General features: G+C 40.2%; 1 protein-coding gene across 3 annotated transcripts in view; it reads right to left on the bottom strand.

Moving 5' to 3' along the window:
• Window positions 1–13,761: 13,761 nt before the first annotated feature.
• wdr7 (WD repeat domain 7) overlaps window positions 13,762–15,218 on the bottom strand; it is a 62,593-nt gene continuing 61,136 nt past the window's right edge. For all 3 annotated transcript variants that reach the window (XM_028417626.1, XM_028417628.1, XM_028417627.1), the window contains one exon: window positions 13,762–14,721. In XM_028417626.1, the coding sequence (XP_028273427.1) occupies window positions 14,518–14,721 (204 nt within the window). In that variant the 3' untranslated portion in view covers window positions 13,762–14,517. The remainder of the gene's footprint in view (window positions 14,722–15,218) is intronic.

Genomic DNA, 15,218 nt, shown 5'->3' with positions numbered 1-15,218 from the left:
AGGAAGCGTTTCCCGCGGCAACCAGAGAGCTTGGTGTCTGGCCCGCCTGTCTCACGTCGCCTGTAAACTGTGTGTGTGATGTAATGATGCAGCAGTGGAGGGAATCCAAAGTGCCTGTTGACTGTTTTAATTGTCTTCTCACCTCCGTTCCCTCCTCAGTGTCCTCTCTTTCATTTCATCATTCCTCCATCTCTTGTTCTTCCTTACACTTTTTCCTTTTCTTGTCAGTGCTCTCTTTCTACCACATAATGCTCCTTCATATTTCCTCCATCTCCAGCCCTCCATCCTTGCAGCATCTTTCCACTATCTTCTTCTTTCTTTCACTTTTCTTCTGCTTTTTGTCTTCATCCATCTCTCCACTTTAAGACCAGAATATGTCCATTATTACCCATTAAGTAAAGTGGAGGTGTCATAAAGAAGCAACGATCAGAAGCATGTGAGTGCATAAAGGTGTGTGTGAAGAGCACTAGCGACAGCAGGGAAAAATGTAAGGAGGCTGATTGGAGAAATAGGAACAGGTGAGGTGGGTGTGAGAGTCAGGTAAGAGAGAGAAAGTCTGAGGACATCTGCTGGAAGGTTTGGGTGTGACAGGACAGAGACATAATAATACAAGGTAATCATATCTGAGCTGGAGGGTCTTTCCACAGAGCAGTGACAGACAGGTTTCCATTAAACTAAAAACCTTTCACTGTTTTGTTTTTTTCTTCAATTTAGTTTGTTATTGTACAGAATATTTTTGCAACAGTAAAGAATAAGTTAAAACCAAACATTTGATGAGCCCAAGGGGTTATCCTCATGCTGAGAAAACACTTTTATTCTACTCTTTGTGTAAGATGTCAACAACAACAACAACAATAAGAATAATTGGCCACAAATCACACACTCTCCTATGTTGGACTGAAATAGAGAAAAGATCAGACACAAACAAAACCACCTGAAACACTGCACCCACTTTCAGGTTTTCAACCAGTGATACAAAAGATAAGTGAAAAAGAAATTAAATCTGAACAGACAGCAAAAACATTCCAGAAAAAAGTCTCCAAGTGTTTACCTGAACAAGCATGTGCTGAGATGGAAATGAGTTGTGTTGCCCTCACACAACAATTTGACTTTCCTAAAATGTCCCCACTCCAAGGTCTGAAACTCAGACTGGCCCTAACAAAGATAGCTATGGAGGTGCACACACACACACACTGTGCCCTGTGTAGCCGGCAGGGCTGTGGCTCATTAATATTGCATTGATTGGACAGAGAGAAGCAGTGGACTGGAATAACTGTGTGTGTGTGTGTGTGTGTGTGTGTGAAAGAGTGACTGGCAATATCTGTGCATTCTTTCATCTGTATGTATGCGTGAGTCCTTTGTGCATCACTGCGTACTACACGTGTGTGTAGTGTGCATGTGTTAATGTGTTTGTGTTCACGTAAGCGCATGTGTTAGTGTAAGTGTGTGTTTGTCTGTTCCCCTAAGCTAAAGGACAGGCCTAAGGCTAGAACTCTGTCAGTGTCAAGGTCACTCTCTTTGTCACATGCACGCAAACACACACACACACACACACACACACACACTCTTTTTTCCCTGATTTATCCTGACCCTTAACTCTCCATTCTGTCCTCTGTACTCTGGGCGTCCAAATTGCTTTAAGAACTATAAAAACACAGCGAGTCTGATGCCTGACAAATATGAATAATATTTACTTTAAAAATACTGATAATTGTAATAATTTTTTTTTTATCTATATTTAAAGAAAGTCACTTTAGGACTAGTGGATGAAATCTAGAAATCCATTGTGTAACCTGTCCTCTGAATGCTTTTATATATAAGTTTTCCTTTATTATTATTATTATTATTATTATGCAGTTTAATATCAAGGATCCAGAGTAAAAAAAAAAAAGAAAAAAAGGAAAAAAACCCCACAATAATGGGAAATACGCCAGGTTGAAATTATCGTTTAAATCCTGAGAACAGCAGATCATCAGATTATTAAGGATTATCCATTCACTAATCCAATTAGCACACCCATTATAGCTGCTGATTTGGGGTTGAGGGCCACTTCAGTTGGACCCAAACAACCAATAGCAGAGCTTAGAGGCACAGCGCAGGAGCAGCAGCAGCAGCAGTTAGTGGATCCTGCCCCAGATCACAGCTGCTGTGATACTTTACAACTCGCGACTATTACTTCACATAATTAGCTTGTTTATTGATATGATAACAGCAGAATTGCAAATATGAGCACATATGCAAGCAACAGCATGCAAGGTTTAAAGAAAAAAAAAAGGATACTTACTAGATATTCTCATGGATATATGTTAAGTTTCCATTTTCATCTTGTCATATGTTGGACTAATAGAGAAGAAAGTATTTTTATCCATTTAATATTACATCTAAAACACAGTACAGTGTTTTGAATCAACACTTTTTTTTACACTTTTATGAACTTTTGACTTTAATGTTGTTTTTAAATTACAAGCCCACACATTTCCCCAGCTCTGACACTACTCATGCAGGCATCAATGTAATATAAACAACAAAAAGTGATAGAATATCTCCTCCTCCTTTTCCTTCATCATCCTGCATCTGTCTCTGAGCGTCCAGCTCTCCGTCCAGGCTCCGAGTGTATTGATCCGTCCGCTCTCACCAATCTTCAGTCTTAACCAGTCGATGCTGCTGCCGGTCACAACCTGCCTGCCGCCGTCTCTCCTGCTCAGCTTTGGGCCCTAATAGACCTGAGGAATCTGGTCTGGAGGCGATTTGCCGTCGTCAGGTGACAACCTCTCCTCTCCGTGATGTGTCTGCTGCAGACCCGGGTTTGTTATGTGTAATTGTTTGTTGTTAGTTTTGTTGTTTGCTGCCTGCGCTCGCTCTGAGGTGAAATTACAGACTGATGTGGGGATGTTTCAGACGTGGTGGCATCACAGAATTGACATTTGCCATTTAGCCAAGGGAAAATAAATCTCCCCCTTCCATCTCCTCCTCTGGACCGTGTCTTAGGGATTTTCAATTTGAGAGGCCTTCTGTCCTCTCCAATTCTGAAAGGAGCAACACAATGTCTCAGAGCAAAAGTCTACAGCTTTTTTTCCATCACTCCTTTGTAAAGCATGTCTCACCAAACACACTGCAACTTTGAAGGGCCGCACAGTCTCTTTGATAGTGTTACTTTCTTGGAAACTGTTTTGTAATTTAGAATAAATGCGAGGGAGGTAGCTCTGCGATATACTGCTGATCTGTCCTGGGTGTACCCTGTGTTTTGGCCTATTGACATCTGGGATCTGGGCTCCAGTCTCCCTGTGACCCTGTACAGGACAAAGTGGGCTAGAAAAATAGAGGGATGGAGAGATAGGAAGCTGGTTTCACTTCAGTCTCTCAGTCATTTGGCTTAAAAGCCAGACTGTACTTTTTCACTTTTCCTTCTTTCCAGACGCCTTATACTGGATTTCTCCAAATATAAGAGGGACACCATGAGGGAATGTCAGCAAATCTGGCACCAGCAATCAGCTGAACAAGGGCCAAAGGTCACTGTAGCATCACAAAACACCCACAACATAAAATATCACACAATAATAATAATAATAATTGAAATAATTGGGATCGAACCACCAATCTTCCAGTTATGGGACAACCCTGCTATACCACTGCGCCACTGCTGCCCAATGTAATATGAAACAAAAATACACTGCTCAAAAACATTAAAGGGAACACCTAAAGAACACAATGTAACTCCAAGTCAGCCACTCTTCTGTGAAATCAGGATCAAGACAACCCCTATAAAGGAGAGGTTCTGCAGGTGCTGACCACAGACCATTTCTCTGCTCTCATCCTTTCTGCCTGATGTTTGGTCACTTTTGCATTTTGTCAGTGCTCTCACCCCTAGAGGTAGCATGAGGCGGTGTCTACAACCCACACAAGCTGCTCAGGTAGTGCAGCTCATCCAGGACAGCACATCAATGAGACCTCTATGGGATAATAATTTTGATTTACATTGATCATTTTTATGTTATTTGGTTTTAAACATATTTCACTATGTAATGAATGAAGATCTAGAAACTGTTATTGTGTTCCCTTTAGTTTTTTTGAGCAGTGTAATATTTTAGATATAGGTCAAAGGTAAACTTCACTGCGACATCATTATTAATGTTCTGCAGATTTTTTCAGACATATTTGAAAATACAAACAAGGATTTAGAATTTGTGTGGAAGATATGATAGTAATATTATACAGCTATGATAACATCAGTCAGACACCCGTTAAAAACACTTTAAAATAGTAAAGCTGGTCAGTTTAAAGTCCCAAACTGCTGTAAGGTTTCCCTTCTCCTCATTTCTTCTCCCTTGTATAAACACCAGGCTATAGACAGCCGACCTGTCAATCATCTGAGATGTGATTATGAGCAGCAGCTCAGACGCGCAGAACGGATGCTACACCACAAAACCAATTCATCTCCCATCAGCTGCTCATAAACAGTCCATCGATAGCCTCGCCGAGATCATTTGTGTCCAGAATGAGTTCACAACAACTCGCGCGTTGTTAGGGAGTCGTTTATTGACGTGCGCAGATATCAAATATTTATTATGAAGTAGCTCTTAGTTTGGAAACATGATCAATCCGTATGCCCTGCAGTGTACAAATCACAGTGGTTAAGAGCAGAATCACACCAGCGTTCAAGACATCAAACAGCAGAACATATTGATCCGGTGTTTGAGCATCGAGCTGATGTGAACACGGAGATAGGAGGTTTTCAAACTAAGAATCTTTCAAAAATATTTATTGCTTGTTTCCAGTGGGGACAGATCCTGTGTCTCTGTGCTGCTTACAAGCAGGGAGGCCGTTTAGGAGGTAGTGATGCAGGAGGTCTACAGTCAATGTACCATCTGGCCTAAGTGTGCTATGTTATGTTGTTTACTCACCATAAAGAAAAGTTTCTTATACTGTCATGAAGTATTAAAAACAGCAGGTAAGCCAGACTAACAACAGATCATGGTCATGCTGAACATTTAATATATAAGTGAATGTATTATGGACGAAGTTGCAAGTCACTCAGTCCCTCTTTGTGATGGCCACTGAGAGGAGACTGAAACAGCTACAAACGTCGTACTGTATAATTGAGACTGCAGTGTTGATAACACTGTACAAGGTTTGTGACTGCCCATAGAGAGTAAGCTTTCTGCTGGCCCGATGCAGACCTGCTGGTTAACATGGACGCCAAAGGCAAGCTTCCAGTTGCTTCTTCTAGGTGCATTGTACCTCTTAACGGTAGTCATAAGTAGTAATATGTGGGGCTATAAATCCATCCATCCATCCATCATCTGAACCCGCTTCATCCTGCAGTGCAGGGTCACGGGGGGCTGGAGCCTATCCCAGCTATTTATGGGTGAGAGGCGGGGTACACCCTGGACAGGTCACCAGTCCATCACAGGGCAACATACAGACAAACAACCATTGTCTATTAATCCATATGTCTTATTAGCATAAAAGTGACCATGTGTACTACAGTATTTAGCTTTCTGCACAAAATGATGACAGTCTTTCCTTTCTTTCCCATCATCCCTTGCACATGTAGACTTGGGCTGTTCTTCCTCCCTGCCTAACTCCCTCCTCTTCCTCTCCCTCTCTCCATCCTGACTAACTTTAACAACAAACTCCAGCCTTGTCAGAGCTAAACACACACATCGTCCTGTTTTTGATCTCCGCTTCGCTCGGCACTTAACATCGACTTTCCTTCTTATTCTTCTTTAAACGTCGACACCGGAGGACTTTGTCCCACGTTTAAGTATGCACAGATACTTTCTCAGGATTAAAGGGAACTTAGCAGGTTGAAGGCTCTGATGCTGAAATGTGCTGCTGCTGCTGTCAGGAGGCTTCAGGAAAAGATAGCAGAGGATAAGTGGACTACTTAAAGCTGTTTGTAGGGATAAAGATGTGCAAGTAGGCTGTGAGAAGTTTTACACTGCAATTTGCAAATAAAACACACGTGTCCCAGACGGACAATTTCAGTAATCTTTCTATTACTGTTATTTACATAATGACTAATTACAGCGCATGAAATTTAGCTTCAGTCAGCAGTTTTGGTAATGAAACACACTGGCTGAAGGTTAAACTTGGTTTAATGTTACAGGGTGGAGATAAGGGATTATATAATTTGGGGAGGTCCTCACAAGGGTAGTGCAAATATGTGGGCGTCCTAAAAGGGACAGATGGGTTCTTCCAGGAACCTCCTAATCACACGCACACACACACACACACAGTGATGCAGTGCAGTGAGCATAGGTCAAAGGTCTAACCCCCAAAGACTCAGTGGACACATACAGAGGATGGTCTAATAGACAGCAGTGAGTGTGTTTGATGAGATGAGCTTAGAAACATACACATATACAATAAACTTAACATTTTTTCTTACTACTTAACCTTAAGTTAGTGCCAAGCTTTACATTTCATATTTTCTGTCTGAGCTTAACACATTGTCAGCCTTTAATTTTCTTTATACTGTGTATGTACTAATCATGCAATCATCACTTTGAATAGTTAAAATACTGTACTAACACTGAAACATATTATTGCAGCTCCTCACACTGACCCACCCTGATGGAACTGCAGTGAAGCTGTGAGAAGTCTCCTGAACTTGACATAAGAAAGTAAAGTGCTGTGGAGGAGCTGATGAACTTTTCTTCAGTAGCTTTATCATAAAGAGGTCACAGCTCTCTCTGCTCATTGGGAGGTTTGTGCGCTGCGCTCGATGTGGAAGAACCTTCACATACACCGATGAAAGGAATTAAGAGAAGCAGAGGGAAGGAGCGAGCGAGGCCTAAATTTGCTGCATAAGTAATTTTTGATCGATATCTAACATTAAAAAGTTTGTTCTTGGAAGTGCAAGTACCTTTCATCAAGAGAAGGGAAGAGCTCAGAACACTGCAAAAAGTGAGGCGTTGGACTAAATCAAACGGCCGTCTGGATCGTACACCCTCAGTGCTGGGAGGATATTTGAAAGTTTCTCTTTTACACATTAAAGGGACAGTTCACTTCGAAATGAAATGTTCATATTTTCCCGTGGCATGCAGTGAGATTCTTCAACAATAAAGCTCAGCTGAGGATGCTACCACTGATGTTTACATGGATGCGGGCTGCCTTCTGCATGGTTTTAATAAGAAGAATTTAAGGACGATGATGCTGCATCCAAACTGAGATATGATGCGAAAGATCCAAAATTTTATGTCATATGCAAACTGCTTCTATTTATTCCTTCGTAGCTACAAGTCCCAATAAAATATAAAAGAATGTTGTGTAACTTCTATAAGTGTGTTTGCTTATCTCTGATCTCCTGGCCTCATTACAACACCAAACACACACCATTCCCTCCACAATCCGAGAAACCGCTGCGTCTTAACCGCCGTTAGTAACATTAAGCCGGCTCTAAGCTGCAGCACAGCTCGACGGTGAATTGATAATTGAAAAGTAAAGAGGCGGTGATTAATTTTTGACAGCATTGTGGTTTTAAAGACAGCAGCCCCTCCTCGAGCTCCGGGCCCCCATGATTCCTGCGCTAGATGTGAGAAACCCCGGTGAATCAAAGCTCCAACTGGGCTCTCAGGAGTTTCTAACCCTCTGTCTCTCCATCCTTCCATCGCTAGGCCGGGTTTTAATGCCTACCTCAGGGACTGAAGGAGGAGGGGGGGCAGAGGTTCTCTGACTCCACGTCGATACTTTCTCTCTCCAGCTGAGCAGAATCACAGCCGCTCTGCTCTTAACTAATCGAAGCCTCAACCCCCTCCACCACCACCCTCCCTGCCTAACTCCCTCCTCTTCCTCTCCCTCTCTCCATCCTGACTAACTTTAACAACAAACTCCAGCCTTGTCAGAGCTAAACACACACATCGTCCTGTTTTTGATCTCCGCTTCGCTCGGCACTTAACATCGACTTTCCTTCTTATTCTTCTTTAAACATTGACACCGGAGGACTTTGTCCCACGTTTAAGTATGCACAGATACTTTCTCAGGATTAAAGGGAACTTAGCAGGTTGAAGGCTCTGATGCTGAAATGTGCTGCTGCTGCTGTCAGGAGGCTTCAGGAAAAGATAGCAGAGGATAAGTGGACTACTTAAAGCTGTTTGTAGGGATAAAGATGTGCAAGTAGGCTGTGAGAAGTTTTACACTCACATTTAGTGTGAAAAAACAATTTTCCAAATGATTGAATATGGGTCATTTGAACAGATCCTGTTTTCACATCCTTCCTATAAAACATTAGCAGAACTCACAGGGAGAATCAGTCCTACTCATGTGATGTCTTCTCCTACAGCTGAGTACCACCAAACACTCAGAAGTACATTATGCTAAATGTATAGAAAGGTATGTAGAGTTCATTGTTATTGGATGAACAAATTACAATATATCACAAATGTCTGAATTTAATTGTTTCCAAGTTCTTCCATCCATACATTCTCTCACACAGACACCATTCATACTCACATCCACGGCTAATTTAAAATCACCAATTAACGCAAGATGCATGACTGTGTATTATAGAGCAAAGTGGACTGTCCTGTGCCGAGAATAGTTACTCTAGCTTACTCATGAAAGCATGAGGTCAATATTACGATCCTTGGAAACACAAGATGAGCATGTATTTCTCTGGCAACACCTCCACATCATTAGACTTATTCATGTCTAATCTCATGAATTTGTGTGTTTTAGTATGATCTTTATCTACCCCAGCACCCCGATTTTAATGCCTAACCTTAACCACTAGTTTTTAATGCCAAATCCAAACCTCCATTGAAAACAAAAACTTAACCACAGGTGATAATGAAACTTTACAGCAAGTGAAAACACAACAGCTTGTGGTGTCAGGGGGATTTGAACCTCAGACTCCTGAGTGGAAAAAGTCCAATACAATCAAATGTTCCATCAGCAAAAATCTGTCATACTGTCATATGTCAGGCAATACATCCATCCATATGTCCTGTTAGCATACACATAACCATGTATTATATGTGAATTATTATTAACCAAAGGTGGCCTTATTCGCATTGAAAATGTATTTTAGTTCTTAAAACAGAACATGTGCATATTTTTCCAACCACTTCTCTATGTGTCTTTTAGTAGCCAAGAATTAGAATGGGCACCATTCTAGTGCATTGGCCCACTAATGAATAATGCCAACCACCGTGAGTGTTAATGAAACTTAACGAGGAAACAAAACAGCTCACGGTGTCAATGGGACACAAACATCAGATTCCTGAGTGAAGGTGCACTAACTGTACCTTCACCATCCCCAGCCTGCCCCTTAAACGTGGACTTTTTTCAGTTATATTGGTTCTATATTTAGATGGCGTCAAGCAATAGACTCTATACCTTTCACAGACAGTTGTCTCTGGACTCCAAATGCAATACCAGCACGATGAGCCTTTATTTTGAAGTTTTACTTTGAATACAAACTTTTTCAAACAGCGGCGATGGTGTAGCTGTATCTGGGTCATATCAAACTTTCTGGTCCCTACAAAACATTAGCAGATACAAGAGGGTTTTTTCTGTATTTTTCCCCTAAAACTCTCTCCCATCCAGCTGTGAGATCGTATCGATTATAAACACCCGCAGATCTTTTGATAATCTTTTTATCTTGAGGAAAAAAAATACTTGCAGCTAAAATGCAGGAACTTTTGGGAACATCAATAATGGATAAATACACAAGCAGGAACAACATGACTTTTTGATCTTGACAAAACTTTCACATCCACACTACACATACTTAAACAAAATAAGAAAATCTAGGATGAGCAGTTTCTTTTCACAATAAAAGGCTGGGATGTTTTTTTTTATTTTTAAATCTGATATTTGCCTAAATGAGAAAACTATGAGCAGCCAGGATGTTTCATAAGAAGAATATATTATGAGAACAAAGAAAAAGAAGAAAAATGAGAGAGAGGAGAGAAAGGGAGAGGAAGAAAAGGATTGGTTGGGTGCCTCACTTAGCCAATCAATACAAAAAAAAAATCAGGGACCAAAGAAACAGGAGCTCCTGCTGCTTTTTGGACTTTCCTTTCTTCCAGAAATAACCCCTCGCGGACGGTGGAGGGGAACCTGGTGGTGCCATTGGCTCAGGTGACCCTGAACAATCTCTTACACTGCTTGGGACCTCCCATGATGCACTGAGCACCTCTTTGTTGCCATTGTTGCTGGAATGCTAACAGTTAGCATCGAGTGTCTGAAGCACCTTCTGACTCTAAAATAACAAGAGAAAGGAAAATAAGAATTTCCTGCAACTTTTAACTAATACACAAATCTTTCTAGACGTTTACATTTGAAATGATGGATTTCAACTGTGTGTGGTTAATTTCCTCCTATAAGCCTACATCCCCCAGAATGTCTTCTGTTGTCCAAAAATTTCAGCACTTACAGAACCCCCGATGAGTACATGAAAATATGAAAGATTGTGGTCTGAGCAGCAGCAATGAATGGACAGAAGGGCACAGACAGACAGAAAGAGAGGGAGAGAAGTGAAGGGAGATTCTGTGTATTGTCTGGTGTGTGATAAATGGAGTTTCTTGTGTAGCAGTTGGAAGGTCAAAGGCCAAAGACACCTGCTGGTTTGATCTATATAGACACAAGTGAGAGGAGGAGAGAAAAACTACAAATAAACAATGATAATAGAAGTTTGGAACTTTTCAAGTTTTTCTCTTTAGTGGATTTATTTCCCAGTTTTTTTATTTATATATATACTGATGTACAGGTGAGGGTTAGTACCTGCACACTTCTTCAATGCCCTAAGAGTGTTCAGGTCAAGTCTTAGAAAGTAAACACAAGATCACAGGGCTAACATTCATGGACAAAAAGGTGCGTTTTTTTATATTTGACGAGCAGAGAAGTCACTTTACCAGAATGACAGGGCCATAACAGATGCCAGATTCTTTCTATATGCATTATTGGAAGCCTAGGACAGTATATCTTCATAATAGCATACAATTCAGGATAATATATAATAATAATATATCTCAGAATTGCTCATTTGGAAGTATAACCAAAATCAACAGCAGTATTGCAGACATTGAACATGTAATATAACAATAACCCTCCTCTGGCTGATATTTATAATCTTGTACTTCCTTCCATAATTGTGTATCCCCCCTCTCTCTCTCTTTGTATCTTCCTGCAGGTCTCTGCACGGCTGCAGTCTGTCTGTCTCACCTGTCCAACTTATCTTACCAGCACACTTATCCAACAACGTATTTTGGATTGTTTTTGCAGCTTGCGTAATAACAATAATAATCTGTATCACAGTGTGTCTTTGTGCTCCATCCTGAGATCATTTAAAATGTAAGATGCTATACCAAAGAAAATCAATTAAATTCAAAGCAGAGCAAGAACAGCATTAAATATTAAATAGCTTAACTCTAATTTTACACTAAAATGTAAAAGTGAATTTTTGAGCACAGTTAATTTTACACGTAGAACTACTTTAATAATTTTCACCTTTAAATAATGAAGAGCCTTCATGTTTTTGAATGAATGAAACCATGATGGAAACAGAAGCTGTCAGAAAGTTAGAGATCTGAGGAAGACATCGATCTGCTCCTCTGTGATCGGACTCATTAAACTTATTAACAAGTCTGCCTAATGAGAGAAAAGGTGAGGAGGCTTGTTGAAATTTGTAGCTCTAAGTACAACATATGCTGCATTAACATTAAAGTATTAAAGCAAATATGATGAACAGACATCCTCATGTAGCAGAAAATCCTGATACATCCAGTGTAATCTGCACCCATTGTTTCATTTTTTGGTTTTTATTGGACATAAAGTCAACAACAACACATTTAAACACAACATCTGTTTATATATGCACAATAGATTTATCCTGCTCTGTAATTACATCAAGAGAAGCTCATATACATGCAGTACATCTCACTCATACACACACACTTAGATATCTAGACTGTAAACAATAACGACAAATCAAAATAAAATGAGTGGAATGATTTAGCATGTTCTGAAAGGACACTGAGAACATGGGGGAAATAAAATTAATATAAAATAAAGTAAAAATGATCTAATGTTTTGGTTATTTTGTCAAAACATAATCAAAAGTGTGGTAACAGATCTGCAGTTTTGGAGCTTTCCAGTAATTGGTGCAGTTTGGGGCAAAAAACAAAATCCCCAGAAGGTTCTTTAAGACATTTTGGTTCACTACCTCCACCAGAGAACCTCCTTTTTCTGGGTGGATGACCTGATCTTCCTCACTTGTTACTTACTCTTCAGCTCTTCCTCTCTCTGCCTTCTTTAGTTTTATCACCCTTCTTCCCCCGAGAGGCTGCCAAAAACATATTTTCTCAAACTGTTAAGAGTGGAGGAGGAAACGAAAGATTAAGATCTCAAAGCTGTCAAGACCTGCTGGACTCGGTGTGTTTGTGTGTACGTTTTTTTAAAAAAAATCCGTCTGTTAGGGGTTTTTTTTAAGAGGGGAAGAACTTGTGAAAAGCTTTGACACGCTCGGGTTTACAGGTGTGTAATGGTGTTAGAAGCTTTCTGACAACACTAATGAAACTGACAGGAGATGGAGGAAGGATGAGGAGGGGGAGGAAGAGAGATTCTCTTCAAACATGTCAGCCACATGCAGGAACACCAAACATTTTAAACTCAACCGGAATGACACAAAATGATCACTCTATAAATATCAGATTTGTACACATATATCATTATTTCTCTGCATAAAACTCTTTCAAAGCCAGAAGGTCCTGACCAACATTTCCGGTCACACTGTGCAAAAACGTGTCATCAACAATAAAGAAGAATGGTGAAAAAAAAGAAATGTCCTTCATGTATCTGTAAATCTACAATAAGGGGAGAAAAAAAAATCTAAAACTTAACTTTAGTGAATCAACTAAAGAGAAAACAGTTTTCTCTTTAGTTTTTTCCTCATAAATGTACTAGTAACTTCAGATATGGCCCTAATGCCATTAAAGTACCCATCCCTAACATTGATTAAACATAGTCCAGTTCTCCTGTTATGTTCAACAAGTTTCAATGTTAAATCTGATAGCATTGGTGCAGGAGGTCCAGTGGGTAAACGCTGCTTTATACTTAGTTTAACCGTCCTTAGTATTATTATTATTAGATTATTAGACTTTTCCTATTTGGCCCTCTTATGTGATAAATAAATTTGGCCCATTGGTGTGTCTAATTAAAAATAAAGGAAAATGAAAAACTCATCCCTTTTTCAAAGTTAAATGTACACACTGGTTTTAAATTTGAAGAACTAGTCAGCGCCAGGCAGACAGTCACGTTAAAGCCACAATAAATGACACCAAACAGCATCAATGCTCACTGTACAAGACTGGCAAGATTACATCACACAGCACTTCTGATGATACATATGCCGACTATGTACACGTTTATACTGAGAGGTCTAAAGCAGGGAGTCAAAAAGACGTGCGTACGTCAATCACTCAAATATAAAGCGGCATCGTCTGCAAAGAAGTTTGCAATGCAGGTGAAAAAAAGCGTTAAGATTAAAAGATTTCATCAGACTTAGATAAAGACATGAGGAAGTGATTTAAATGTTCTGCAGAGAATGAGGAAGAGATTCACATGAGATTTTAGACTAAACAGGTGAGGTTAGACGAGAGAATCTTGGCATGTCAAAGTGTGGAGTTAACAATATTGTAGATAAATTACATGCAAGAAGTGGAAGAAGAAAAATATTTTTACACAATAAAAATAATAAATGACTCCTTGGTATTCAGTTTTAGTGACCAGTGCCATTGTGACATGTTTTATTCATTGTTTTTGTGATGTTTTTTTTATATATACTTTTGCTACTCCTCCAGTATCCAAAGCTTTACTGGCATCGTGCTTTTAGTATGAGCAGTCTGAAGTGAGAATGTGTGTTTAACAGTGAAAATACACTTGGGTGCAAACACACACATATTTCTGTGAGAAGCTCAGAGAGGATGGAAAAGCTTCCGAGGTGTCACAAAAGTTAGAGCAAACAGCCAAGTATACTCACTCACACATTTATGCAGTTTGAAATGTGAAAAACATGTAGTGGTCTCACAGAGGTGGCAGGACGCCACAAGATGTAAACAAGCCAGCATGACTCAGTGCAGCACTGACATGTTTTCAGTGAACTATGAATAAAATTAAAAGGCTGCAAATTAAATAACCAGCGAAAGCAAATAAATAACAATGATTTAAAAATACATAAATGCAAATCATAATGTAAACGAGCCTTCTATCACGACCTGTGAATATACTACACAGTGAATTTTATCACATTATGTCTATAGGAGGTAAACCATAAACAGTGCAAACCTGGACCAGAACTGGGTCTACGTTTCTGGCCAAGCTGCAGATCCTTCAGATTTTCTATTATCAGCCTTATTTCTTATCTACACTGCATGACTCACACTACACTTTGAAATAAAACCACTGTAAACACCAGGTAAATGAAGGCTCCAGATTTCCATCAAAAACCCAGAAACAGGCCGCAGGTCTGTTCAGATATAAGCCGAAGGGCTCAGCTGAAAATACGTATCTACTTTAGACCATGAAGCGATGCTCCTTGCCATCGTGCGCCATCAGGATGACGTTGCGGTTGGAGGTCCAGATGAGGCGGGCGAGCTTCAGGTGATTCTGGGAGCCTGGAGAAGCTGGCTGCACCGGAGGAACCTGGTATGTCTTAATGCAACGGAGCTGAGGAGCCGAGTTCAGCATCCCGATGCTGCCCAGCAGACTGGTGTTCATCTGAGGAGGATCAGCAAACACACAGACATGTGCATTTACAACATCTATAACAGTAGCTGATGTTTTAGCTACCAGAAGTTTTTTCAAAATAAATAAATGAACATGCAGTCCTCAAAAGGATCAATGCTTCACCTCATCTAACTATATACATAGATCCATGTCTGCTAAGGCTAGATTACCAGCCGCAAAAAGCAGGACTACATGGACTCAAAGGCAGCACTGAAGTACTGCTTTAAGGTTTTAATTAGTTGAGCTGCAGCAGGTGCTGCTGATCATCAGTCCTTGATGACTGATCATCAGCAGGTGTACAGACCTCTATAAAAACATGTTTAAGCAATTTGCTGCTCTGGAACATTCAGGTGTGTGTTAACACAATGACAAGAGGGAAAGACATAAACAATGGTGTTAGAGCAGAACAAGAATGGACCAAAATTCCTCCACAGTGATGTGAGAGACTTCACGTTATTGCTGCTAACGGTGGATCTACAAGCTACTGA

The sequence above is a fragment of the Parambassis ranga genome, chromosome 12, assembly GCF_900634625.1.
Source record: "Parambassis ranga chromosome 12, fParRan2.1, whole genome shotgun sequence".
Classification (NCBI taxonomy): domain Eukaryota; kingdom Metazoa; phylum Chordata; class Actinopteri; family Ambassidae; genus Parambassis; species Parambassis ranga.
This window is presented reverse-complemented; position numbering and strand designations above follow the sequence as displayed.